Below are 27,916 nucleotides of genomic sequence, written 5' to 3' on the forward strand. Positions count from 1 at the left end.
CATCTTGTCTCTTTTATAGATTTGGGAACATTAGATGCGATTGAGGGAGCTCTGCTGATATAGTACATATGTAGTCACACTGCTAACAAAGGCTGTGCTTCTCTGGTAGTTAGAATCCATCAGAAACTCAGAGAGAGAGATGGGCAATCTCTTCCTGTGTGATTACAGCCTCAGAAACCCACTGGAGGATGAGCTATGAGTCAGTTGTTATTGGACAGCAATGGGATGAGAGATGCTATTGAACAGCTGCATGTGTAGTACACAGAGGAGATCACCATGAGTCCTCACAGACTCACCTGAGGCCACGTATTTGAATAGGAGTCTCTCTCTTCTTGATGTAACAGAACCATCAGGTCTGGTTAAGGGGGAACAGGACTGAAGCTTTTCCCTTGAGTTCTGGTGTTTCCTCCATGCCTTCTAAAATACAAAGCTGTCATTAACTTTCAGCTGAAGAGGAGCATGTAAACACTACCATGACCTTACTGCTTGACAGATTTCAGAGAAACAAAAAGGCTTCCCCCTAAGTCCTCTCCTCTTGCACTTTGAGCACATAGGCTTCAGTGAAAAGTCATGAAGACTTCCAGGACAGGATTGTGTCTAACTCATTAGTGCTGTGCACCCAAGCACCGGCCTTGCATAGAGTGAAGAAAGGTTTGACCAGCACATAATAGACTCTCAATGAAGATGTTGGGTAAGGGTTACGCACTTGGGGCACAGCAGGAGATTGAAGTGGCCCACTGCTTGCTTTTTTGTTATCCAGTGGATTCCAACTTACAGTAGATGTGAAGAGTAAGACAGCTCCAGAAGGTATTCAGGGCTGCTATTTGTTGGAAGCAGATTGCCAAATTGGTCTTCTGAGATGGGTTTGAAGTGTCGATCTTCCAGCTAGTAGTCAGCGCCTAACCCTCTATGCCAGCCAGGAACTCCAGTTTCTTTAACTTTGAGGGTATATATTGACATATCTCAGATCACTTGGCCCACTGATTTGATCTTGCTGCCAGATCTGGCTGTCTTTCCTGGAATCACTAGTCTTTCTTGTCCTACTTACCATCAGCTGTTAAGAGTCCAGGGCACGTTTCTGGGGCACAGTCACAGAGTCAATTAAATGGACACATCATGTCCTAACTCCCAGGCTTGGTACTTCCTTGGTAGAGAACAGGATTCTAGGTGCCCTCCAGGCTGCCTGCAGCTCACTGATCACTACTTCTTTGAGGAAGCAAAGCTTTCTACCTGTTTCCTCTTCAGGTCCCAAGTTTGGGGCACTGAGTAGAAGCTGATGAATGTTTACGTCTGGTGGTGGTGTTGGTGGTGGTATTGGCGTTATTGTGGTTGAGGATAAAGGGACTCAACTGCTGGGGAAGCAGTGTCAAGCCCTGAGATAAGGGGTGCAGGAGAGGGATTAGAGGTGCTCAAAGTACACTTGAAGGGAAAAGAAAACATTGCAAACTGAATGTTGAACCTGTGTCCTTGGCCTCCCAGACAAAGATAGCAAATATCAAATATTTGTGCTAGATTCAAATGAAGAATGAGGACAGAAGTTTGATTGGAGCTTGGAAAGGAGGGGAGAACTGGCAGTTATGGGGAGCTTCCCCGAGCTCCAGCCCCAGGACTTGGCTTTTTCAACCTTCTGTTTGGTCTCCAGAAGCCCGTGAGGGAGAATGCATTTCCATTGTGTGCATTCAACAGCTGGGGCAGAGGAAGGCATGTGAGCAGTTCAGAGTTTACCACACTGTTGGGTAACAGTGCCACAGTTTGGATCTGTGTCCCCAGCACCTCTCACACGTAGGAAAGGACTTATGGAAGGTGGGGTGGGGTGGGGACTCTGAGGGTCAAAGGAAGGATGGCTTCAGGCTGACATTTCCCATCTTTTGCAGGCACTGGCTCCAGCATCCTCTCAGCCCTCCAGGACCTATTCTCCATCACCTGGCTCAATAGGTCCAAGGTGGAAAAGCAGCTGCAGATCATCTCAGTGCTACAATGGGTCCTGTCCTTCCTTGTGCTAGGTAAGCTGGGACACAGGTAGGGGCCATCTCCCCAGAGGAGGTTAGAGCAGAAGCCCTGCTCCTCAAGGGTAAGTGATGAGGTCCATGGAACCCCTAATGAACATCATCCTATGTGTCACCTTTTAAACCCTAAATCAAGTGCTCTGCTCCTCGTCAGCGTGAGGACTCAGGTCAGATTCACTGGGAGGTGATGATATGGTCCCTGTTTTATAACATTCAAGTCCCAGAGATGATAGGTAATGTGCCCAAAGTTGTTGCACACATTTGGAATGAGACTTCTTGTTGTGTACCATCAAGTTGGAACTGACCCCTTGCTGGCCCTCCAGCAGGTTTTCAGAGACAGTTAATTGCATGGGAGAAGATTGCTCCCATGGAGCAGCTGGTGGATTCAAAGTGTGTGCCTTTGGGATTGCAGCGCAGCTTCTTACTGCCAGGCCACCAGAGCTCCATAGGGCCCTAAAGCCTCTGTTTCCCCCACAATGTTACCGAGTCTCCCAACCAGGACTCCTAACTGTTTTGAACTAGTTTAATCATGACCAACAAAGTGAAAATGCAGCGAACTTGAAATTTTAAAATTTGGGTGAAGTTGGCTGATAATTGGGACAGGAAAAATGATGAATGTGAGAATCAAAAGAGACATAATGAACCATTTCAGAAACCTGATGTGAAAGACTAGATTATTACCAGAGCTCTGGAGAGTACCACACATTCAAAGTAGCATCATCAGCTGCCATCTTTTGAGCTGGGCACCAATGTTTGCCACTCTGCCATTCAAGAGATTTTGGAGTTGAACAATGCCCATGCTGCCTTTATGTTTCTAAGAAGAAGATTATGGTCTGGTGGGACACTGAGCTATGATTTTTCACACTGTGGTTTTCACTTTAGCTTACCCACCTTTCACAGAATTGAATCCATTAGTTTCACTTCATCATCCATGACTGAACTGGGAAGAATTGGTTCAAATCCCTGCTTCTAGCAGTCATAGTAGCTTTGCCTTAAGGAGATGTGATGCTGGGTTCGAGTACTGTGTCTGACTACCACAAATAAGCTCTTTGACTTTACACAGATCATTGAGCTCTCTACTATTTTCTCTGTTTGGGCTATGAAGAAGATCTGCCAACCTCACATGATTCTTGTGGTGAATGAAGACAAGGATGAGAGCTGTTAGCATAGGGCCTGCTTGAGTTGTGTGAATACTCTTTGTGGTACAATGATTAAAAGTTTTACTGCTAGCCAGGGTGCTTCTTGGAGGCAAGGATGGTAAAGCTTCATCTTACATATTTTGGGCATATTGTTAGGAGGAGCTAGAACTTAGAAAAAGACATCATGCTTGGGATGGTGGAGGGTCCGCAAAGGAGGGAAAGACCCTCAACAAGGTGAAGTGACACAGTGACTGTAACAGTAGATTTCCAGCCAGGCTAGGGGTCAGTACATTGTGGATTGTACAGAAGGAGTTGTGGGTGGCCACTCTCTGCCCTAACACCCTCTTCTTCCTTCTCCAGGGCCCTGTGTCCTCAAAATAAAAAGGTAGCTTCTCCAGCACATCGAGAAAGACAGACTTAATGCTCAGCGTTATAGGGTACATTCCAGAGCCTGTGAGTGAGTCCCTCTGGGCTACCTACTCTTCAGGATTGGCCAGGCTAATTGTAGACTCCCCAGTGTTTCCGTGTCCATGCAGAGAAACCATCCTTCCAGGAGTGAGGCCTCTGATAGCCCACATTCATTGCAGCAGCCCTTCCTTTCCTTTGCAAGGCAGGGAGTGAAATAAGGCATTGTTTGAGAAGACACCATAATACCATAATAATACCAGACTGTTCACATGTCCCCCTGAATCCCATGTCTTGATAGGCAAGGAAGTGGAAACTCACTTGAGGGTCTGTGACAGCCTGAGACTGAGGCTCACTAAAAGGCAGAGTTGGGATGTGAGGAGAAGCCTAGTACACAAGTCTTCTGGGGAGCCCAGACTGAGAAGACCAAGATTGCCAGGCTTCATCTTAAGACCCCCAAATAGGCTTTAGAAGGTCATTGAGCCCATAAAAGTAAATAGAAAATACATATATGAAAGTGTATGCACATATTTTTTTTTCTGGGGAGAAGGGCCATTACTGTGTCAGATTCTTATAGGTATATGCAGCCTCAAAAAAGATAAACATTCATCTCAAGAACAAATGAAACTGACCCCTCAGGGCTTACATCCCCACCTTTACCTGTATTTGGCCACTTATTTGAATCCTAAGCCAGAGACCACAGTATTGAGGTAGGGGAAAGCAGCCCAGTGGGGCAGAACTTGACAAAGATCACACACGAGGAGGTGGTAGGCCCAGGACAAGAATCAGCCTCCAGCCTTCCCCGTCCCTGCCTCATCTGCTGTACCAGCATCCTCGGTCTCCAGTTATACCCACAGAACCACCTATCTTAGTGGGTTAGGGTTTGGCTGGTGGGGTACAGAGCCGTTGGTAGAAACCCAGCCCACACACTGAGTATTGGCTCCAGGCTGTAGGTTAACAATCGATCGGGTCCAACCACAATCAGAAACCTGCCCAGCACCTTTTTTAAAGCCCTCTTGTAGGTGGGAAATGAGGTCTGGGTGGATGGGCAGGTCTGCTGAGCTACTACTAATTACTGTCTAAGCTACCCAGCTTCCTTCCTGCTGCCACCCAATTGAGGCCTTGCTGGGGATGCAGACACATCCATGTCCTTATTGGCCACCCTCCATACTAGAAGTTTCTCTTTAGTGTTGTGCCAAGGGTCCTTTCTCAATGTTTTACAATGTATAATACAAAGAACATTGGGTTTCAAAGTTTTTCTGACAGAAATGAATGATACCATAATACAAACATCTACATTAAAAAACACAACTTAGAATGATTGAATAAAAACCAGTTTTTAAAAAATGCACTGGAAAAACTCCCATGTAAGGCCTAAATGCCAACCCACCTCTGTCTGTTGCCCATTATCTTTAATACAAAAGACTTCTAGATCTTAAAAAACAAAACACAAATTCAATAGAAAATAATTGTTGTGTGCCATTGAGTTGGAACCAACTCTTGGCTGACAGATTTTGAAAGGCAGTAAGTCACACAGGAGGAGATTGCTCATCCTTCTTATGCAGAGCTGGTGGATTAGAACCACATGCCTTTAGGATTGCACCATAACTTCTGTTCATGATTGCATAAATTTTTTATTAAAATACTACATAAGGAATTTTAGCAGTAGGTGTAATAATCACTATAATTCATTAGTAATGATATAAATGGTATTTTATAGTAAATTCTATTTAGAGAGATCAACAGTTGCTACAATGTTAAATGAAAATACTGTTGTTGTCTGTTGGTATCACTGCCATCAGGTCCTGCTTACACTACTATAGTGTGTTACCTGCATTCACAAGTGAAGGAAATGCTTAGTTTTCATTACAGAGTAATACAGATAAAGATGTCTTTCCCCCTCATCCAAGTCCATGGACTTCCATATAGAACAAACAAATCTATCTTGGAGGAAGCACAACCAGAGTGTTCCTTAGAGGTAGGACGGGGAACATCCTCTCCCATACTTTGGGCATGTTGTCAGGAGACGAGAGTCCTTAGATAAAGACATCATGTTTCAAAAGTGGAGCACCAGAGAAAGAGAGGATGACCCCCAATGAGGTGGGCTCACACTGTGAGGGGAGAAGTGGGCTTGAACATGGCGGAGATATTGAGACTGCACAAGATCGGACAAGGTTTGGATCTGTTGGTCATAGGGTCACTATGAGGCATAGTTGAATCAACAGCAATGAACAGTATCAGTAGCAACTGTGTGTGAGGTTCTGTGTTGTTTCTTTAAAAACTCAGCTAATCCTACCAATTCCTTAGAGGGAACTTAGGCTCAGGGAAGTCTATGGCCAGTCAGTGATGGGACGAAGGTCTGTACTATCCACTGCACCATGCTGCTGCCTTCTCTACCACTGAGTGCCCATGGGCTTCCCTGCACTTCCAGCCCTGGGCATCCTAGGTTTTATATGACAAGCTTCTCTGTGGGTCACCCAGTGTGTGGGGCACAGGTGGTATGTAATGACGTTAGCCCATATGTGGGATGGGCGTAGTATTTCAGTGACACTATTCACATCTCATCAGCCAGTGGCAGTGCTTTCTGATGTGGTCCCATAGCCTTCAAGGCGGAACAGGGTCAGCTCCTCTGTTGTTGAGGGGTTAGGGTCTGAGAAAGGAGGGTCATTTGGTGGGCTTAGTCCATGCTCTTGCACAACAAGCCTTTCCTGTGATGATTACACAGACTGGAGAGATCAATCTGACCTGGCTGGTTTCCTGGGAGCTTATGGGCTGCCTGCCAGGGATGAGTGTAATGGAGAGGCAGATGACAGTGAGACATGATGTGTATTCTGACAGCAGCGGGGGACACACAGAGCCTGGGAGGGAGTTGGTTTCCTAGCTGAGAAAACACGGGACTGGCACAGTCTCTGTGCTCCCGTCAGTTCTCTTGTCCTCCAGGACAAGAGTTCAGACAGCTCCAGGCTGCCTTAGCACCAGAGCAAGGACAAGTAGGGAAGGATGTCCTCCTTCCCAGAGAGGCCTTTGGACAGCAGGGCCTGGAGCTCAATGCTTTTCAGTCTTCTTCCCTTCGAAGAGTTAAGGGTTTGCTGGCAGCTGTGTTAGCAGGCTCTTCAGACCCTAACCTGAATTCCATGGACCCCAGAGCATGTAGCTCGTCTGTAGAGAAGCTTGGATACCAGTGTGGAGTATATGGGGCTAACATGATGCCTTTTCCAGACCTAAGGGGCCAGAGACAAGCTGCTGAACAGTGTTAGTGGCCTGAACTTTGTTGCACATTCACCAAGTTGCTTGAAGCACTTCACAGTTTTCTTTGACAGGATCTCCTCAGCTGCACATGTTTCCTGAGAGACTCATCTTCCCATGTGTCATACCACGTTCCTATGTTTTTCCTGAAAAGCTGGATGCCTGGTCACCACGTTCAGTGGCCTTCCCAGTATAGTTATGGCCTATTTTGAGCTGCCCCATAGAGATATAGGTCCAAACCCTCTAGAACAGGACAGGATGGAGGAGGCCAGAGGCCACCCTTTCCCAGAACTCTTTGGCTCCTGAAGAGTTTGTACCTGGGTGTGCCTTCTCCTCGGGAGCTTTCTCTCCAGAGGAAGCTCTGTATGGTGAGAAGTGAGGAGGAGCTCCAGAGCCAGGCAGCACTGGAAGACCCATGACAAGCCCAGGTCCTGGCACAGGGTGGGCACACAACAGGACTGGCTTCTCTGCCTGGGCAGTAGAGAGGGTGCTGGAAGGAAGCCATGCTTCCTCTACCAACGCAAAGTACTTGCTGCCCCACCCTTCCCTTCCCCAGCTGTGTGCTGTGTGTCAGCGACCAGAGAGATGGCTCCCTGGTTAAATGTTTAGCTCTTAACCACCAGATCCAGTGTGTGAACGCACCAGCCACTCCATAGAAGAGAGATGTGGTGTGCTTCCACAGAGATTATAGCCTTGGAAACCCTATGCGGCAGTTATGCTCAGCCCTCAGGGAGTTGCTGTGAGTTGAAATTGACTCAGCAGCAATGAGATGGGGTTGGTTTTTTGTTTTGTTTTGGTTTTTGGTTTTGTCTTTTAGTGTTTCAGAGGTGAGAGATGGATGATGTAGGATAGTGTGATATTGGGGGATGCTTCTTGAAGAGAGGAGCTCTGAGGCAGATCTTGAAAGCTGGGCAGGAGCTGGAAAGAGAGAAGCCCAGTGAGGGTGTCTGGGGTGAGTCATGATATAAACCAGGCTCGGCGCGGACTGTCCTTCCATTCTGTGCCAGGTTATGTGGTTGTGGCTGTGCTCAGCAGGCCCAGAACAAAGTGACCAGATGGACGTTGACCCCAAGAGCTTGGACTTTCGAAGAGAGGAAAGTGGATGGATTCTGTTTGTCTCCTCCCCACAGATGGAAGCACTTTTAGCCTGGGTCAGCAGACAGCAGAAATCTCACTCACATTCCTCCTGTGACAGTCTAGGGTTGGAGAGGAAGTTCTAGTATTTGGGGAACTTCTGAAGTTTGGTGCACAGAACATTACCTGTAGAGAGGCAAGGATAGCGAGACTTGGGCTCATATGCTTTGGACATGTTTGCAGGAGGGGGAGTCAATCCTAGGAAAGACATTATGCAGAGAAAGGTGGCGGTCAGAGAATGAGGACCCTTGACAAGGCGAATTGACACAGTGACTGTAAGAATGGGCTCAAGTATGTCAGAGATGGTGAGGATGGCAGCGTAGAGTAAGGTTCAGGGCATCACTGTGAGGCATAATCAATTCAACAGCACCTGCAGCAGCACCAGCAGTCAGACCTGGGTTTGCCTTCTGGCTGTGTCACTGTCCTGCTAGGTGACCATGGGCAAGTTGCTGCCCCCTTTGTGTTCTTAGGTCTAAACAAGGGTAAAATCTCCCACCTTGATCTAAATCCTGAGATGTAGTAGCTCTTGAAAAATGTCCCCTTTCCTCAACACCCCCCATCCCCCAGGTAATTCTGTACTGGACAGTAGGTGGAGGAGAGCCAATAAGAAGGGGACAGAAAGAACCGCTCTAAGTACAGAGTCACAGAAAGCTGCTGTCCCCTTCCTCTGGCATAGCTGCCCAGGAGCAGACAGCCCCTGGGCCCTTAGATGCCAGGACGGCCCATCAAGAGTCTTGGAGGATGAAATCTGTATCCCTCTAAGCCTACCCCTCTAGTCTGAGCATCAACACAGTCCCAGAACCTTTTTGTCTGTGGCCCCAGTGGTGTTCAGCTTAGTACCACAGTACACATTAATTTAGTCCCTTGGTTGAGTTTTGATTCAGGACCCTGAACAGCTGTTGTGCAGAGCGGAGACTGAGGTGCATGTCGCTGGCAGGTGGGCCTGACCTGCAGCCACTTCTCTGTCCCTCCCCGCAGGAGTAGCCTGCAGCATCATCCTCATGTACATCTTCTGCACCGACTGCTGGCTCATCGCTGTGCTCTACTTCACCTGGCTGGCATTTGACTGGAACACACCAAAGAAAGGTTTGTACAAGGGAGCCCTCGCTCATGCCCCCCACTCACCCTTGGGACTATCTCCCTTCTGCATCTGCTACACGAGAAGCATCTCCAGTGTGGGTAACAGCTAGCCCCTTAAACAGGCACCATTCTGGTCCTCAGACGAGCTCACTCTCAGCTGCGGTTTGCTCAGCATGAGAGAATGAGTGTGCAGTGGGCCCCAAGGGAAGGGGGCAGGAGCCTCAGAGGGTGGTAGTCATCTACTGGAATGCCCATGTTCCCTAGTTCTTTGGGAATTGTGGCACTTGTCAACTCTGTCTTGCCTGCCTCATCGTCCCATCTCCACTATTTTCCTAACACTGTCTGTTGTTTCCTGGAAGGTGGCAGGAGGTCCCAGTGGGTCCGAAACTGGGCTGTGTGGCGCTACTTCCGGGACTACTTTCCCATCCAGGTAAAGCCTCATGGGTGTTCTGGTGGGTGAGTGGGAGCAGGAGAAAAGTCTGAACTTGGACTTAACATGCACAACCAGTGGGTTAACCATGTGCCAACCATGTGGCATCTCTCACAATGAGTGTCTTGTTATTCTCTACCCTGTGTTGTGCGGAATTGGGATAATTTAGAATACAATAAGGAGCCCTCATGATAGAGTCCATGGTTTGGTGTGGTGTGTTGTTAACCAAGATACTCTGGTGGTTTGAATCCACTTGAAACTCTAAGGGAAAAATATGGGTAGTCTCTTCCCAGTAAGATTGGCATTCTCAGAAGCTCGGTGGAGCGCTGCTATGAGTCAGAATCAATGCCGTGATAGCAAATTTGAGGTTTGGTTGTTTAGTTTGGGTTTTGAGTTTTTTTTAAATAGAAAGTCCCTGAGTGATGCAAATGGCTAACATGCTTGACTGCTAACCCAAAGGTTGGCGGTTCGAGTTCACCACGAGGTGCCCTTGAAGAACACATCCATTGAAAAACCTATGGAGCACAGTTCTACTTGGATACATGAGTCAGATCCAACTGGATAGCAGTTGGTGTGAATATAATGGCATACGGTGTAAAGAGAAAATGAAGATGTGGGGATGGGGAGTGTCCTAACTAGTATTTTAGCACTAGGGGGTCAACAGAGTTACTGTGGTTGTGCTTTATGTTCAGCTCTGAATTTTCTGGCAGCCACGACAAAAAGGGAAGCATGATCAGAAGATATAGTTAACATATATACAGATACTGTTCAACTCCTTTCTGATCTACAGCCTCTGAAAACCCTCTGGAGGTTCAGCCAGGAGTCGTTCTGACTCAGTGGCACACAAAAACAACAGCCACATAGATACTGTTGTCTTTCTCCTGTAGATCAGCTAATGGATTAGAACCTTTGGGTTGGCAGCACAACTCCTTCCCCAGGTGATCGCCAGAGCATGAGAGATATGAGGAGCCATTGTAATAGCAGATATCGTAGCCATTCTTGCTTTGCCTTTCAGTGAATGTTAATAGCATACAGGAAAAAGTTGCCACCAAGTCCATTTCAGCTTGCCCTGTAGGACAGAGTTGAACTGCCCCATAGGCTTTCTCAGACTCTAAATCTCTACAGAAGCAGATGGCCTCATCTTTGTCCTGCTGAACAATGATGTACTTGAACCTCCAGCCTTTAGATCAGCATCCAGGCATCTAACTGCTATGCCAGCAGGATTTAGAAAGACAGGCTAATGTGAATCTGAGTGGGGCACTGTCCCTTCCAAGGCAACATGAAACAAGTTTAGACTAGCTGGGCCCTTGGTTTCCTTCCTTTCCTGGCTGCTCTAGGGCCCCCACACTTGTCTATCCTGTCAGGACCCTGGGCTCTTGACAGCATGAATAGTGGCTCAGTGTGCCTTTAGCTGTCATCTGTGTCTGGCCCCCTGGAGTCCTCAAGCTGGGCTGGTGAGGTGGAGGCATCTGGGACCCTAGTGCATGTGGGCAGTCCTGGTGGAGTGTGGCCAACTCTGGAAGAGTACTGAAGGCTTCCTCAGGAAAGACCTGTCTAGCTGGCTCACCAGCGCCCCAGCCCTGGCACACCCTGGCTGCTTAGGTAACCTAGCAGAAGGCGGTTAGTCCTGAAGATTGGAGGCAGTATGTGAGTGTAAGAGTTCTGGGGCATGGGGTAGGGTGGTGTACATTTACACTTGTGAATCAACAACTGAGACACCCCGGCATGCTGTCTGGGGGCAATGGCCAAGTAGTTCCACATTCTTCCCCTACATTCAGTGTTGTGCGGATAGTCCAGGGCCAGCACTCTCTGCCTACCTCAGCCTAAACCTGTTTTTCTCAGGATTATCCTGTTCCTCGGCATCAGGGTTCCCACCCCTCCCATGCCATTAACCCATCTCCCATCTGCAATGAATCCGAGATTCTTGTTGCTGGGAAGAGTTTGCATTATTGGACCCAGTACTCTTGGGGTTGTTTTTGGAGGTGAGAAAATTGAGTGCCGAAGAAAACTGATTTGGTTGCACAGCAAGTTCAAGGCAGCATTAGTACTAGAACCTAGACTTTCTGAATCCTGGTACCAAGTTCTTTCCTTCTCAATTCCTATCACCTGATTCTCTGGGAGAGATTAAATTCCATGGTTTCCCTATTGGGTTGATCCCTACTTCCTGGTGAGGTTGGAAATGTAGATCTTTCTCAGTTACCATATCCACTGACCTGCCATTGTCACTTCTGTGCAGTGCTGACCTGTGCTAGACATGGGGAAATGAGAGCCAGCCCTCGTCCCTGCCCTGGAGGGATCACTCTTTAATGAATCCTGTTAGACTTTGTCATTTCCTGCCCATAGAACCATTGTCAAGCTTGTGGAGCCTCATTTACTTCACCTGTAAAATGGAGCTGTTTGCATGGTAATAGTGATGCATTACTGTATGTGAAAGTCTGAGGACTTTGCTCTATGCAGGCCCCTTAACTCAGGGCCCAGCCTCAGACAGTATTGCGTATGACCTGCGCAGAGCCTGTTGTGGCTTGGTCCTCAGAAAGCTTCCTTGAAGCCAGTAACCCCCCTCCTCTCAGTACAGGACATCCTGAGGGTCACTGATCAGACCTCGGACAGGCAGGTCCCTCCCCACCTAATATCCACCCTTCCAGAATTACTAAAACGACTTTCCCTTCTCTGCATCATTGCCCTTTACTAAAAAACAAAACAACCAAAAAAACAAAACAACACCCCATCCCCTAAACAAAACTCATGTCCTTTGTGACACCTCTGTTCAGAGTAATCAGCTGGGAGTTGAAAGCCACAGGGCACCTGTACACAGGGCCTGTGAAGGCTCCCAGACACCAGCACCAAAGCCAGGCTGGGCTTGAGGCAGGCCGGAGTGCTCATCCTCAACCTGAGGACTGATGTTGGGCTGCTAGTGACCTAAGTTCTTACCCCTTGAGACCTCGTTCCCTCCTTCTGTACAGCGAGTGTGTGGCCAGGACCACTTTGGTGCTTAGTGAGGTTGTGTGTGGCCCTTCTGCCCTGTCCCCTTTCCCAGCCTCTTGTCAGTGGTAGACAATAAGGATTTCCAGTGTCACCTGCCCAATCTTTTCCAGTCCCTTCTCTTTGCCACCAACTCAGATGGCCCAGCGGGCGCACCCAGCAGACGGGGACTCGTGTTAGCAGCAGCCAGCTGGACTGCTGGCCACTTGAAAGATGAGTGGGCAGTCACCTCCTGTTGGGTTACCTGACTGTGAGACATGGTTACACTCTTTGGTGAGAAGACTCTGAAAGACTCGGAGCTAAGAATCATTTATCTGCTTCATTTCAGTGAGGCCTCGAAAGAAGGAAACTGTCCCCAGGTCACAAAGCAATTTACTGGTAGGGTTGATATAAGAACCATGACTGTGTCAAGGCCCATGTTCTTTCCCAGACATCTATGCCTCTTTTTAAATTTTTTTCTTTTTATTATTTTTTGTTTGTGTACCGTCAAATCAGATCTGATTGGTACAGAAGGAAATGGTCCCTCCTTCTCCAGCACAGCATCTGGTGGATTTGAACCACATAGCTCTAGAATTGCAGTGCTCCTTCTTGCCACTAGGCCACCAGATCTCCCTCACATTTCTGCATCTTCATGAGGCGTCTGAACACCTAGAGGTTAGGGTATCGGCAGGAATTGTGTGCAGGTAGGAGCCTGTCAGCTTTCGCACTGAGTCCTCCCATTGCCATCATCACCCGGCTGGTGACCAGGTAACAGAGTCAACCTGGAGTGAGGCCCGAGTTGGGACCGCCAATCCCCAATGTCCAATCCTGGCTTTACCGTGCTCTACTGTGTAAGCTTAGGAAAATCCCCACTCTTCTCTGAGCCTGAGTACCTTCCTCGCTATGCTGGCAGGGTACGACCAGCCTGAGTACTTTTCCGCCTCCACCACTCTGACCTTGTGTGGCCTGGGAGGCAGAGTGCAAGGACAGCCTTGCCAGGAACGTGTCCCAGGCTCACGTTAGCCAGCAGGACTGGCTTGGCCTCCACCACAGCCTGGGGCATTGCCATAAAAGAGCCAGGGGACATGAAAGAGGACATGTCAACAGAGCCTTCATCAACAGTGCCCGTCCTCCTCCTCCTGTCCAGTCCTAGGGGAAGAGAATGTGGCAAGAGGACAAATCAAAGCTGTTGTTCCGAGTAGAGCACTAAAGGCCGTTAGCCTCCTCTGTGTCCTGAGGTGCCGCAGTTAACCAAACGTCCTGTCAGATACAAAGTTGGTTGAGCCAGTGAGGTTCCCATTAGCTGGCACATCTAAATCCCAACCACCAGGGAAAAAGCCTGCCTGGCGGCCTGGTCTAGGTGTGGGTGGGTTTTGCTGTGATCTCCTCAAGGAACCCAGCAACTCTCTTCTGTAGTCTTCAGTCTCCATCTTGGAACCAGAAGCCCAGCCCAGATGGTCAGGGTTCCTCCAACCCGTTCCGTGCATTGGGCTGCTGGTTATTAGGACAGGCATGGGCATCCGCTTACTGCAACTTTCCAGTCATGTACTGGCTGCCTAAGCTCTTAGCTGAATGCCTGCCTTGTCCACGGAAACTGGCACAGGGGCTTTTCGGTTCTTCTTTTACCAAGAAGGTAGCTTGCCAGGTAATGCTGCCTTTTAGGTGGCAAAACATGACAACAACAACTTTGCAAAGTTCAAGTAAAACTGGGATCATGTTGATTCCCTCACTGTCGTCACCCCCAGTTGGCCCATGCTGCTGCCCTCCACTTATTTGGTACGCAGCTGAGAGTTAATGGTGCTTCTCAGTTACTGAAAGCAAAGTGGGGAGAAGAGACTGTCCTCTGGGAGGATGAAGGGATTACTGCTCACGGTTACACCAGTGGCAGTCACAGACTTGGAGGTGGTCTCAGCCACCCTGTGTCCTGTCCTCTCTCAGGCATCTGTGATTTATCAAGAAATGAAGGTTTGGATTTCATTTATCTGAGGCCTGCTGCCAGCACCCTCCCCCTGAACACTGGGCACATGTCCCTTCAGCCCAGAGGTCCCCAACTCTGGAGTCATGGAAAACTCAGGCTCCTGATATTCTGATGAGGGCCAGTGACACAGCCTGCAGCTGGCACAGTGCAGGGAAGTGGATCTCTCAAGCACCGTCGGTGGGAATGTTTGTGCAACCACCTCCCTGGAGGCAGGGCAGCCAAAAGGGCCACAGTGTGCGTGCCCTGGAGCCCAAGACTCATATCTCTAGACGTTTGTTCCAAATAAACAGATATGTGGATAAAGAGAAGGTATTTAGTGACACATTATTTAGAAGAGGGAATTGCTGGAAGCTTTCTACATTCCCATCAGCTGGAGCTGGATTTGATTCTCTTCTATGTCGTGGAGGTGTGTGATCTGATAATATGCAGCCAGAAGAAGGCAAGTTACCAAAAAGAAAATTGATAAGGAAAAATAGTGATGATATGTTTGGTGTAACATGATTTTAAAAGTGCTATCAAGCGTGTGATTTCAGCTGTGTGGTTTTTAACGAAAGAGTGTATGTTATGAGGGAAAAAAAGCCATTCACACATCAGGAGTGGTTTACCTGGACAGAGATATTGTGAATACTTTCAATTTTTTTTGTAACTGTCACTTGGCCAACTGACTGGAAGAGATCTGTATTTGTTTCCATTCCAAAGAAAGGTGACCCAACTGAGTGTGGAAACTACAGAAAAGTGTCATTGATCTCACATGCAAGCAAGATTCTACTGAAGATTATCCAAAAACGATTAGAACAGCACATCAGCAGAGAACTGCCGGAAGTCCAGGCTGGGTTTAGAAGAGGTCGTGGTACTAGGGATATTGTTGCTGATGTTAGATGGATCTTGGCTGAAAGCAGAGAATACCAGAAGAATGTCTATCTGTGTTTCATTGATTATGCAAAGGCATTTGACTGTGTGGATCATAACAAACTGTGGCTGACTCTGAGAAGAATGGGAATCCCAGAACATTTAATTGTGCTAATACGAAACCTATACTTGGACCAAGAGGCAGTAGTCAGAACAGAGCAGGGTAACACTGCATGGCTCAAAATTGGGAAGGGTGTACGCCAGGGATGCATCCTGTCTCCTACCTTTTCAACATGTACACAGAGCAGATTATCCGAGAGGCTGGGCTCTATGAGGAGAATTGTGGCATCAGGATTGGTGGAAGATCTATTAACAGTCTGCGTTGTGCAGATGACACAACCCTGCTTGCTGAAACTTAGGAGGACCTCATGCACTTGCTGCGAAGGGTCAAGGACTGCAGCCTTCAGTATGGACTGAGGCTCAATGTCAAGAAGACAAAGATTCTCACCACTGGACCAATTGGAAGCATCAGGATGAATGACAAAGAGATTGAGACTGTTCACAGCTTCAGTTTGCTTGGCTCCACAGTCAACACTCTTGGCACCAGCAGTCAGGAAATCAAAAAGCGTATGGCGATGGGAAAGTCTGCTGTTAGGGACCTCTCTAAAGTACTCAGGAGCAACAGTGTCTCTCTGGAGACTAAGGTGCGCCTGATACAGGCCATGGTATTTGCAATCTCTTGTTATGCATCAGAGAGTTGGACAATGACTAGGGAGGACAGAAGGAGAGTGGATGCTTTTGAGCTGTGGTGCTGGAGAAGGGTACTGAATGTACCATGGACTGCCAGGAAAACAAACAGATTCATCTTGGAGAGGATTAAACCAAGCTACTCCTTGGAGGCAAGGATTCTGGGGCTTCGTCTGACATACTTTGGACATGTTGCCAGGAGGGGATGGGTCCTTGGAGAGAGACATCATGCTTGGGAGGGTGGAGGGACAGCGTAGGAGGGGAAGACCCTCTATGAGATGGATTGATTCGGTGACTGGGGTAATCGGGATGGGTGTGTCAGAGGCGGTGCGGTTGGTGCAGGATAGAGCAGGGTTTAGGGCTGTTGTGCACAGGGTCGCTATGAGTTGCAAACAACTCGACGGCACATAACAACAACATTATGCATTATAAAAAATTCTGAATCAGTATTTCTTATCATTCTAATTTTTTAAAAAAGTAATGGTCAGCACCCTCTGTATCATTCACTCCTACCATGTGTCTTGTAAATGTCCCAGGCTCTGTGCCTCTCCTGGCCATTGATGTCACAGAGTGCAGGGCCATACCACCTGGCACTATCCGAGGAGATGATAGCAAAATTGTGGCCTATAAAATGTCTGTACCATGTCACAGCAGAAATGTACTATTTTTAGAGAAAACTAACTAGAGAGCTATACCAACAAAAGCATTTTTGTAAGCCCAGCTTACATAACACTATACTTACGAGGCTAACACTATAAGCTAATGTACCTTTTGAACCTTCTAATACCATCTGGTCAGAATTGTGCATGTAACCCAGTCACAAAGATGCCTTGATCACGCGGTTCCATCTACACAGTGCAGTAATGTGCTCCTGTTTTCATTGTTGGGCTGCTAACGCAAAGGCTGAGCACCTTTGTAGGTTTGAATATACCCGTGGCTCAGTACGAGAAAGATGGCCAGTCTCCTGTGTGACCTACAGCCCTGCAAACCCACTGGAGGGTCTGCTCTGAGTTGATTCTGATTCCACAGCAATGAGGTTTGAGCTTGGAGGTGTTTTTTGTTTTGTTTTGTTTTGTTTTGTTTTTTCCTTTGATGTGTTTTTAGATTCTCTGTGTCGAATTTTCTAGTGTTTTAAACAATAATACTATTGTTGTGTTGTTATTTTTGTGTACTGTTGAGTTGAAACTGACCAATGTAGAAATTAGTACTTGTGAACTTACACCAATAACGTGGGCTTTTAAAAGATAGGTAAATGGTAAATAAAGGAAAAGGATAAAATCATTAAAAGTACTTCTCTCAGTTACTAATAATCTTTTAACTCAGTGTAGAAAGGTTTCCCAGAACGTAGTATTCGTATTTGACTTAAGAAATCTTGTTATTTTTAGGTGCCGTTGCACCAACTACAGCTCATAGCGACCCTATGAACAACCCTCAGAGGCTAGCCTTCACCTGCCCCAGGCTTGTGACCTCTTCCGCTCAAGCCCACTGTGGCAGTTACTGTCTCAGGCCATTTTGTGGAGAGTCTTCCTCTCTTTCACTGATCCTCTACCTTTCCAAACTTAGTATCTTTCTCCAAGGACTGGTTTCTCCTGAAAACATGCCCAAAGTAAATGAGGCAATGCTTCTCCATCCTTGCCTTTAAGGGGCACCCTAGATGCACTTACTCCAAGACAGACTTATCTGTTCTTTTGGCAATTCCTAAGATAGTCAATATTTTTCACCAGCAACCACAATTCAAAGGCATCCGTTCTTCTGTCATCTTTATGGTCCAAATTTCAGATGCATAGGAAACAATTGAAAATACCATGGCTTGGATCAGGTACATTTTAGTCTTTTTAGAACTTTAGAGAAATCCTTGACAAATTTCCCCAATGTAGTATGGTTCCCCCACCACCCTTTCTTGACTGCTTTTACCATGATGTTGATTTTGGATCAAAGAAAAATGAAATATTGACAACTTCAGCCTTTTTGCCTTTAACATAATGTTGCCTGTTGGTCCAGTGGTGAGGATTTTGTTTTGATGCTGAGATGTAATCTATATTGAAGTAGTTTGATCTTCTACAATGAGTGCCAAAGAATTTGGTGTCAGGATTAGAGGACAACTCATCAACAACCTGCATTATGTAGATGGTACCACTTTGCAGAAAGTGAAGACTTGAAGCACTTAGTGCAGAAGATCAAAGAAATACAGCAACTATATTTATCATATATTCTTTTCCAATTAGAGTTGATAATGAAATTATTGTTATGTGCTGTCGAGATGGAATCAACTAACTCACAGCTGATCCTCTAGTAGATTTTAAGCGGCTGTTAACTGCACAGGAGGATATGGCCCGTCTTTGTTCCAGGGAGTAGCTGGTAGATTTGAATTGTCGTGTTACCAGTCACAAAGATGTCTTGAATCGTGCGGTTCCCTCTACGGACGGCAAGAATGTGCTCCTGTTTTCATTGTTGGGCTGCTAACCCATAGGCCGAGTCTCTCCAGAGGTTTAAATCTACCATCGGCTCAGCAGGACGAAGATGGGCAGTCTCCTCCTGTGTGACCTACAGCCTCAACAACCCACTGGAGGGTTCCCTGACCTACTAAACCACCAGAGCTCCCTAAAGTTCATAATAGATATTACGTAGGATTCTGGGTGGTCTGGTACAGGAGGGGGTCCACTGAGAGGAGAATGACACCGTAAGTTACTGCCCTGCTAACACCAACCCAGTGATGCTACTGCTCTGAGCTGAGGGTTTCTGGAAACTTTGCGTCACTTCAAGTCACCAGCCCAAGGGCAAGGGGTGGGCCCTGAGGAAGCCAGTCATCCTTCGGAGCGTCCCAGGTCAGCTTTGTTGATAGTGTCACAGATTGTCAGCTGCTGCAGCCGACCTTTCTGTCCTCCCATCACCACCCCCAGGACTGGCACAGGCTGTTGCTTGACTTGCCTTGTCCTTCCTGCCCGGAGTCTGAGCTAAGCTTGGCTGCCTGGCAGGAGTTCCCATTCAGACCAGCTGCACTGGACCCTCCAGGGGAATAGGAGGTGGGCTGGACGATCTGTTGTCAGAACATGAGGGTCAGATAGACCTTGTCTTCAAGGAGCCACAGTTTTGGGAGCCTGACTGGGGACACGACTCGCAGCCAAGATCCTGGTGGCTAAACTTAGAGACTTGGACTTTTGCCCCTTGGAGAGTAGACACTCGTTGGAGTCTGGAAGTAACAGGTGGTTGGATTTCAGTTTTACAACAGTCACTCTGGCTATGGTGAGAATGATGGGCCACAAAGTAGTGAAGGCAAGAGGCTGATAGCATATTGAATAAGAGGACCTGATACATGTTTAGCTGGAGGAATTGGGAGTGATGGAGAGGGTTTCATGGCCTTCCCAGGTGAGCAGAGTTCAGCTGAGGACTCCCAGACATTCAGCACTGTGGCCCGAGTGATAAAGGGCGGAGGTCAGGTGTAGAGAGTCATTCCAGGCCCTAGGGCCCTCAGAGAGCTATGCCTGGTTCCCACTCCCTTTGAGGCGTGCTGCAGTACCCCTCTTCTCTGGCTATTTTTCTCTGACTCAAGGCTTTTCTCACAGCTGGTGAAGACACACAACCTGCTGACAACTAGGAACTACATCTTTGGATACCACCCCCATGGCATCATGGGCCTGGGAGCCTTCTGCAACTTTAGCACAGAGGCCACCGAAGTGAGCAAGAAGTTCCCTGGCATAAGGCCCTACCTGGCCACTCTGGCTGGTAACTTCCGGATGCCAGTGCTGAGGGAGTACCTGATGTCTGGAGGTGAGAGTCCCCCTCTCCCTGCCCGAAGTGGAGTCCATTCTCCATGTAGCAGGACAGTAGGCCTGAAGCCAACACACTTTTACCTGTGGCTGACCCTGTGCTGGGAGTTACATGGTGCCACAGACATGGGTGGTGGATTAAGGCTGGGGAAGTGTTCACCTTGAGATGTGGGCAACACTGTATGGGGCCCCAGAGAACAGCAAGACTCATTCTGGCATGAATGGAATATTTTCAAAGCTCTTAAAGACTGAAAAAGATAGGCTTTTGCCAGGTGAAAAGAAAGGGTGACTAAGTTTCATCTGTGATGAGGAATTGAGGGACAATGCCTGACAAGAGGCAGCTCGCCAGGGGTCTGGTGAAGTTAGACTTATTTTAAAGGAAAGATTTGGAGCAATGATTTGGTCCTGATGGTAAGAGCCAGGTGCCTGGCCTTGGCCCCTGAGCTTCAGCCTCAGGTCAGCACTCTTGTTGGGTTGTGATCCTCCTGGGGGGCTAGGCAGTGCCCTGGATGAGGGAGCAGAGGAAGATCTGGAAGAGGCTTAAGGGCAGGGTTGCTGACCTTCCATTGGAAGGTCCTGTTTGACAGAAACCAGTGAAGGGGAAAAGTATGCAGAGCCTCTCCCCTGAGAACCCTTTGGGGCCCTGAGCCCCTGTGTGAACATCTGTCTTTAGAAGAAATACAGCCAAGGTGCTCCCTAGAAGCAGGGATGGTGAGACTTCCTCTCACATATTCAGAGCATGTTACCAAGAGTTGTCAGTCCTTGAAGGGGGGAAGATAAGCTTGGGAAAATGTAGTCTCTTGGTAGTGACCGTGAGAGTGGGCTGAAGCACAGCAGAGATTTGTGAGGACGGCGCAGGATTGGATGAGGTTTTGATCCGTTTCGCATGGGGTTGCTGCGAGTCAGTCACCTTGATGGCACCCAGCACCATCACTACCACCAACAGTAGAGCCCTGTACCCAGGCCTCCTCTGCGCAGCCTAACCTTGGCAGGGAGACAGTCACTGTCTACTTGTGCATCACCCTCACCAGCATGATGCATCTCCAGCGCAGTCCCAGGGACAGCCTGACAGAGCTAAGACCTCAGGAAATGTTTACCAAAGTGAATGAATCTCCAGAATACCCTTGGATCATGTTCTCATTTTATAGGTAAGTAAGCTGAAGCTTAGACAAATTAATTTGAGCCAAACAAGTTCAAGTGGCTAGATTAGGTCTGGGGCTCAAATTCAGGCTTCTTCCTGCAATGTGTGAGTGCATGTGTGCATCAGGGGCTGGAGAGTGCATCAGTGGTCACCCCTGACCGTGCTTCCTTCCTCAGGCATCTGCCCTGTCAACCGGGACACCATCGACTACCTGCTTTCAAAGAATGGGAGCGGCAATGCCATCATCATAGTGGTTGGGGGTGCAGCTGAGTCTCTGAGCTCCAGGCCTGGCAAGAACTCGGTCACCCTGCGCAACCGAAAGGGCTTTGTAAAACTGGCCCTTTGCCATGGGTAAGTGCTGGATGCACACGTGTGCACAGTCACACACACTTCTGAGGCTCTGCTTGGTCCATAATAATGGCCTTCTTGGCCCTTGGAGGCAGCACCTGGACCCCAGCAAGGAAGATAGGTTAGAGCCTAAACAGGGAAATTTGGGCCAAGTTTGTCTGAGTGCGGGCCAGATGTCAGGGTGGGACAGAGATTCAGCTTATGTTTCCTGGGCTTTCGAAGGTCGGTTAAGCTAACCCATATAGGTAAGCATGAACGGGACTGTGAAAAGAGTTACAGCTTGCAGCCAAAATGCCTCAGACTGCTCAAATAACAAGAGGCTAACAAGGAAGGTGCCTAGCTAGAGACATTACGAGGTGCTGGTGATTGTTGTGTATCATAGAGTTGTAAGCAGCTGACCCATTGCTGACCCTCCAGCAGGATTTCAGAAACAGTTAATCACATTAGAGGAGATTGCCCATCTTTCTCCCACAGAGCAGTTGGTGGATTTGAACCAGATGCCATTGGTTTGCCAGCTCAACTCCTTACCACTGACCACTAGAGCTCCCTTAGGAGCTGCTTAAGAGGTAGTGACCCTGAGAATAGCTGAAAAGAGCTGGGCTAACGAGAGTTCTGTCATCCTTTCTTGAATAGCAGAGATACATTCTCTGTCTCTCTGTTGGGTATGTTGCATTTGACAAAGTGCTTTGACTCCCGCTGTCTCCTTCATTCCCCAGCAGTCACGCAGTAAGTGGCATCCTCATTTTCAGGAAGCTGAGTCCTTTGGACACAAGTCCATGCTCTTCCTTCCATTGCTAGGCTCCCGATGAACCCAGGAGGAAGCATGGGCTCTGTGATGATACACTCCCAGCAGTGTGAATGCGTGGCCAGAGTGGGAGAGGGTGTGACCTGCAGTTCACACAGAGGGATAGACTTAGTCACACCACCTGCACCCCAGCTAGCTTGCAACATGGCCAAGATGACAGCAGGCCTCCTGTCTCTCTTCAGCATCTTAGTTCAGGATCTTCAGTGTCTGAGCTGGTGACAATCAAGTCCTGCCAGACCCTGCCTTCAGGAAATGCCATTGGTGAGGGTGGGGGATATTAGGCAGCGTCAGAGAGTGCGCTGAGAGCTGTGACACAGGGTAGCGTGGGTTGTGACGGGACATTTCCCGGGGGAGGCAAGCCCTGCATATTGAGGGAGAAAATCAGACATTCTAGAGGAGACCTCTCAATCTCCTTCTTGCCTGGTGGCCCCAAAGATCAAACATAGTCACTGGTCACTAGATGAGGACTGTCTAAGTCTGGCACTGAGGGGCATGTGAGTGTGGGACCCCTGTAAGTCTGGCATATGCCAGGGGACGGGAAATCCTTGCTGCTGGTGTTGAGGGCCTCTTTGGCTGAAAGCAGGACCGGAAGTGTGACAGAGTCTGTTTTTTCCCTTTCAGAGCAGACCTGGTGCCCACCTACTCCTTTGGAGAGAATGAAGTGTACAAGCAAGTGATCTTTGAGGAGGGCTCCTGGGGCCGATGGGTCCAGCAAAAGTTCCAGAAGTGTGTCGGCTTTGCCCCATGCATCTTCCACGGCCGAGGTTTCTTCTCCTCTGACACCTGGGGACTGGTGCCCTACTCCAAGCCCATCACCACTGTCGGTGAGTCTTCCAGCCCAAGATCCAAGGGTGGTCCCGAGAGTAGGGTACTACCCCATCATATCTTTGTTGGGAGAATTAGTCTGACTTCTTGTGTGGAGAACATATTGCAGAAGGAATTCGGTCTGACAGGGCCAGCAAAATATTTGGCACAGTGCAGAGAGTAGTTAAGTTTTCAACTTATTTATCAGTTATCTCTGGAGCCCTAGTGACTCAATAATGCAGTCGGCTGCTATCTGAAGGGTCAGTGGTTCAGATCTACCAGCCACTCAAGGAGAGAGATAATGGCAGTTCTTTAAAGTCCCAGAAACCCTGTTGTGGGACTACTTGGTTCTACTCAGTCTTGCAGGGTTGCTATGAATCTTAACAGACTGGGCGACTATGAGTTATCAGTTGTTTACAGTGTTCTCAGTTCTACTTTAGGCAACAAAGATTTAGTGAGGTTATGTTTTTATCCTCCTCGAGCTTTGTATTCTAGTAGAGGAAGTGCCAGCCTAATTTCATTTGAAGAAGTGCTTTGAACAGCAAGGACTCAGCAAAGACCTGGATTAAGGGAGGGACCCAGCCGAGTGATGCTAGAGGGGAGGACCATTCCAGAGACCATGGATAGCAAGCGCTCAGGCCCGGAGGCAGGAATGAGGTTAGGAGTATCCAAGGGACTAGAAGAAACTCAAGGGGGAACAGAATAAAGAACAAGTGTTAGAGGGAGAGGGAGAGGCAGCGGAGATGGTGGCAGTGAGCTGGGCAAGAGCCAGATCCCCAAGTGTGAGAATTCAGATTGGCTTTTGTATTTGCTGAGATTCTGCTGGAGGGTTTAAGCAGGAGAATGGCATGATCTAGTCCTTGGTGTGTGCATGTTGAGGTATGAGAAGAGTTTCGTAACACTATGTAGGCATGAGAGGATAGTGGCCGCAGGCTAAAGATGTAGCCTCAGATGTGATGATGACAGATACGAGGTGATGGGAAGAGATTAGAGGCAGGATATAAATTGAAGGTAGATTTTGGCAGTAGTACTGTAAGGCGTGGTCAGGGTGAGACTACCAGGAAGATAACGCAGGTAGAGGACGGCACTAAAGTAAGGACCAAGCCTGGGCCATGGTGGCCCAAGAAGGTTGGGAAGTGAGGTGGAACAGCAAGAGGGAAGAGGAGAGTAGAAACCAGGAAGAGAAAGTAAAAAGAAAGTGCTCATCAGTGTCACCATTGCTGAAGGATGGAGGACATTGGGAGATGAACACATATCCGCCACTGATTTGGCAATTTGGTGTCTTCAAGGACCTTAGCCAGTGCTGTTTCAGTGAGGGTGGGGACACGCCTTAGTCTGAGTAGGCTCAGGAGAGAGTGGTAGAGGAGTGGGAGACAGTGAGAGGGAGCCAGCCTTGAGCTTTGCTATTTTTAGATGGCAGATACATGGAGACAGTAGTTGGGGGCTTGTGGTTCACATGCAATTATTATTTCCTTGGCACTGCTTTAAGATATCTTTTCATGGTATTTAATAAAAATATTTATCAGGTAGCTGCTATTATAATTTTAATTTACAAATCAGGAAATCAAGTCAGAGAGACATTAACTTAGCCAAGGTTACACAGCTAGTTCCTGGTAGAGTTGGGATTCAAATCCAGGTTGCCTCACTCTGATGTCCATGCTCTTAACCATGAGGACTTTAACACATTTGTGTGCCAGCAGAGGCCAAGTGGGGGTTCCAGCTCCATTACTGTGAGGCAAATTCTGTGCTAGATGCAAAAACCAGACCCAGCAGGACCTCGGTGTGCTGAGCCCACACCTGTCAGAGAGGACTGTATCACACAGCACTGACCAACACGGGTGTGGGATGGGTAGGTATGTTGATCAGAAATAGTAGCCTAAGTGAAGTCCCAGCAGCAAGATAGTGTGGATGTTTAGAATCAGAAGAAGAAAAAATAAAATCAACATGAATAGAGCCTGCACCCAGAGAATGGTAGCAAAAATTGCCTGCCCTTGGCCCTCAAGTAATGTTTTTGTTTATCTGGGGATGAAGAGAATGCCCGTAAGAGGATTCCAAACAATTCTTTGCTTTAGGGGCTGGTGTCACCAGTTCACAAGCTGGAAATTGCATCAGGAGAGTCTGAATCAAAACCGGGAGACTCTTTGGGACCAAAGCTTGCATAGATGATCAGGGCCAGGTGTTCTGCTTTGTACTTTCAGATGGAGACAAATTCTCTGCATTTTAGGTCATATGACCCCAGGCTTAGTTTTGGTGCTGAATATACACACATCCCAGAGCCGGTTTCTTATGTCTATGAGAAGCCTAGGGACATGACCGTTGGGACCCAGTGTGGCTGAAGAGGGAAACAGGTCCTGTGGGCAGTTTACCTGAAGAATAGAAGGCTACTTGAGGGTGTTCTAAGACTTGCATTTTAAAGGTAGTGATAGAGCTGGAAGCTGCTAGTTAGAAGGAGAAGGAGTGGAAACTGGGAATCAGGAGGTTTTGTGGTAGACTATGACTTGGACTGCGAGTGTGGTAGTGGCAATGGGAGAGAAGAGGATGGATTTTAGTAAAATTTGGGAAACAGCATTAACAAGACTTGGAGACGTGTTAGATACACAGATGAAGTAGGAAAAGAAAATTAAGCAGTGCGCAGATGTATACAGAGAGAGGTGTTGATTTCAACCTCCCGCTCTCACTCTTACCACACTTTTCAAGGGCATGTCAAGGTATTTCCGGGAATTCTTAGAAGAGCCCTCTGAGGAATGTTCCATATATGACAGAGAAGACAGTGAAGACTCAGACATGAATTGATCTGCCCTGAGCAGGTGAAGAGCAAAGCAGTTTTATTTTTAGGTATTAGAAATAAAAGTATTGGGAAAAGATCAGCCAGTCTGGATCACCACCTAGTGTTTAGTATTGTGTGACCTCAAGCAGCTGTTTCTTGTGCCCTTGGGCCTCAGTCTCCTCATCTGTATGACGGGACAGCCTGAGACACATAAAGCACAGGATTGCCACTGTCCACATCACAGTGCGTTCGGGGTGGGAGTACTGAATGGCAGTAACTAACCTCTGCCCTGTCCTTACAGTGGGTGAGCCCATCACCATTCCCAAACTGGAGCATCCGACCCAGAAGGACATTGACCTATACCATGCCATGTACATGGAGGCCCTGGTTAAGCTTTTCGACAGCTACAAGACCAAGTTCGGCCTCCCGGAGACTGAAATCCTGGAGGTGAACTGAGCCAGCCCCCAGGAAGCCGAGGAGGACCCGGCTGCCATTCACGTTCTGCCAAGTTCTCAAGTGCTTTTTGTTCTGTAAATTTGGAAGCATCATGGGTGTCTGTGGGTTATTTAAAAGAAATTATAATTTTGTTAAACCATTACAATGGTAGGATTTTTTTAAGAAGGAGAATGTGACTTCTTTCAAGCTCTTTCACTTGTAGTTTGTCCTATGACCACCACATCTGTGCCCTTCTACTGCCTCCCTTTGTGTCTTCCCGAAATGATAGAGAAAACTCAGAGCGGAGTAGGGAAGAGGGACAGCCATTGCTGACTCAGGCGAGTTAGATGGTTTCTGCCCTGAGACGAGAGGCAGAAGTACTTCAGTACCAACACTTCTGTGCCCAGCCGTCTCACCTTTGACTACCGGGTGGTCCCTTAGGACTTGGGGCAGAGTTGTCCCCGTTTTGCAGAGCACTGCGGTGTGTCTTTGGCATGCTCCAGTTTGAGTCACCTGTCTCACTTGCTTCCTCCATGAACTTTTTTCCATTTTTTAAAATTTTATACTGTTTACATGCAAAATTCATAAAATTTGTATACTTTGTTTTTCACACTGGATCTTTCCCCTTTTGTTTACCCATCCCTCCCTCCACCCATCAAATTGTGTAACCCTATGGTTAAGCAAACCCCCTCCCTTGGGTCCTTGTTCTTGTTCTACAATAATGGTCTTCTACAGTATTTTTCTTTGTGGGACTGAGTTAGTTCACTAGTATTCCATTGTGTGAATGTACCATCATTTCTCAAACCATCCCATTGTGGTTGGGCATTTGGGCTGTTTCCCCCATGAACTTCTTCAGCTCCTCTCCATCGTCCACATTAGTCTTTAATATCTCTCTCATATTTCATATTTCATACCAGGAGAAGTCTGAACTAATCTCTTCCCAGGTGGGGATGGACATGGTACCACGTTGGGCAATAGAACTGACCCTGATACACCATCTCTTACTGTCAGGCCACCATATTCTGGTTAGAGTGATTTGCTTTCCTCAGAAAATTGATAGATCGATGAGCTGGAGAAGACCATGGCCCCAGCTGGATTACCTGCTGAGCTCCCCACCTTCCTTTTTTTTTAAGCCCTAATGTCCCTGTTGTGATATATTATCAGGACAGGACAGGGTTCAGAACATCCTATATTGTTCATAGGGTGGCTGTGAGTGGTACTCAACAACACCTAACAGCAACAACATTACTTTGTAACAAATAATCCTAAAAGCTGGTGGCTTAAAAGAACATTTGTTTATCACAGTTTCTGTAGGCCAGACTTCTGGGCTTATTTTAGCTGTGTCGTCTGCTTCAGGGTCTCACAAGGTTGCTTTCAAGGTGTGGGCCACATGGTAGAGCAGCGTCACAGAGTCTGCTTAAATAAAAACAAGGAAGTTTATTGAATGGTAGAGATAATCCAGACTGGGGGAAAGTCTATTCTCACAGAGTGAAAATGGCTATTCCCCGGACCATGAAACAGAATACCTTTTATATATTTATATAAAATTTTTATTTGGAAGGGTTTTTTTAAAGTTGGTTTTTTAATTGATTTTCATACAATCATTCATTTACATAGTGCTCCATTCATGTACACTGTGTTTTATACAATCATTCATATACATTATGTCTCATTACTTGCTATACAGCTGATAGCTGGACAGTGACTAAGGATGACAGAAGAAGAATCAATGCCTTTGAGTTAGTTATGCTGGAGAAGAGTACTGAACATACCATGGATTTCCAAGAGAACACATAAGTCTGTCCTGGATAGAGTGAAAACAAGCTGATCCTGGAGGCAAAGATTTTGAAACTCTTTCACACTTTAGGCATGTT

General features: G+C 47.5%; 1 protein-coding gene across 1 annotated transcript; it reads left to right on the top strand.

Annotated features, from left to right (window-relative positions):
- Positions 1 to 1,879: 1,879 nt before the first annotated feature.
- DGAT2 (diacylglycerol O-acyltransferase 2) lies at positions 1,880 to 26,202 on the top strand. The gene is made up of 7 exons (XM_006882862.1): positions 1,880 to 2,003; positions 8,909 to 9,016; positions 9,370 to 9,440; positions 19,539 to 19,743; positions 21,060 to 21,234; positions 22,658 to 22,860; positions 25,909 to 26,202. Exons 2-7 carry the CDS (start codon positions 8,932 to 8,934, stop codon positions 26,061 to 26,063), a joined length of 894 nt encoding a protein of 297 aa, XP_006882924.1. The 5' UTR covers positions 1,880 to 2,003; positions 8,909 to 8,931; the 3' UTR covers positions 26,064 to 26,202.
- Positions 26,203 to 27,916: the final 1,714 nt, after the last annotated feature.

Source organism: Elephantulus edwardii, unplaced genomic scaffold (genome assembly GCF_000299155.1).
Source record: "Elephantulus edwardii isolate Elephantulus edwardi_28Jun2011 unplaced genomic scaffold, EleEdw1.0 scaffold00025, whole genome shotgun sequence".
Lineage (NCBI taxonomy): Eukaryota > Metazoa > Chordata > Mammalia > Macroscelidea > Macroscelididae > Elephantulus > Elephantulus edwardii.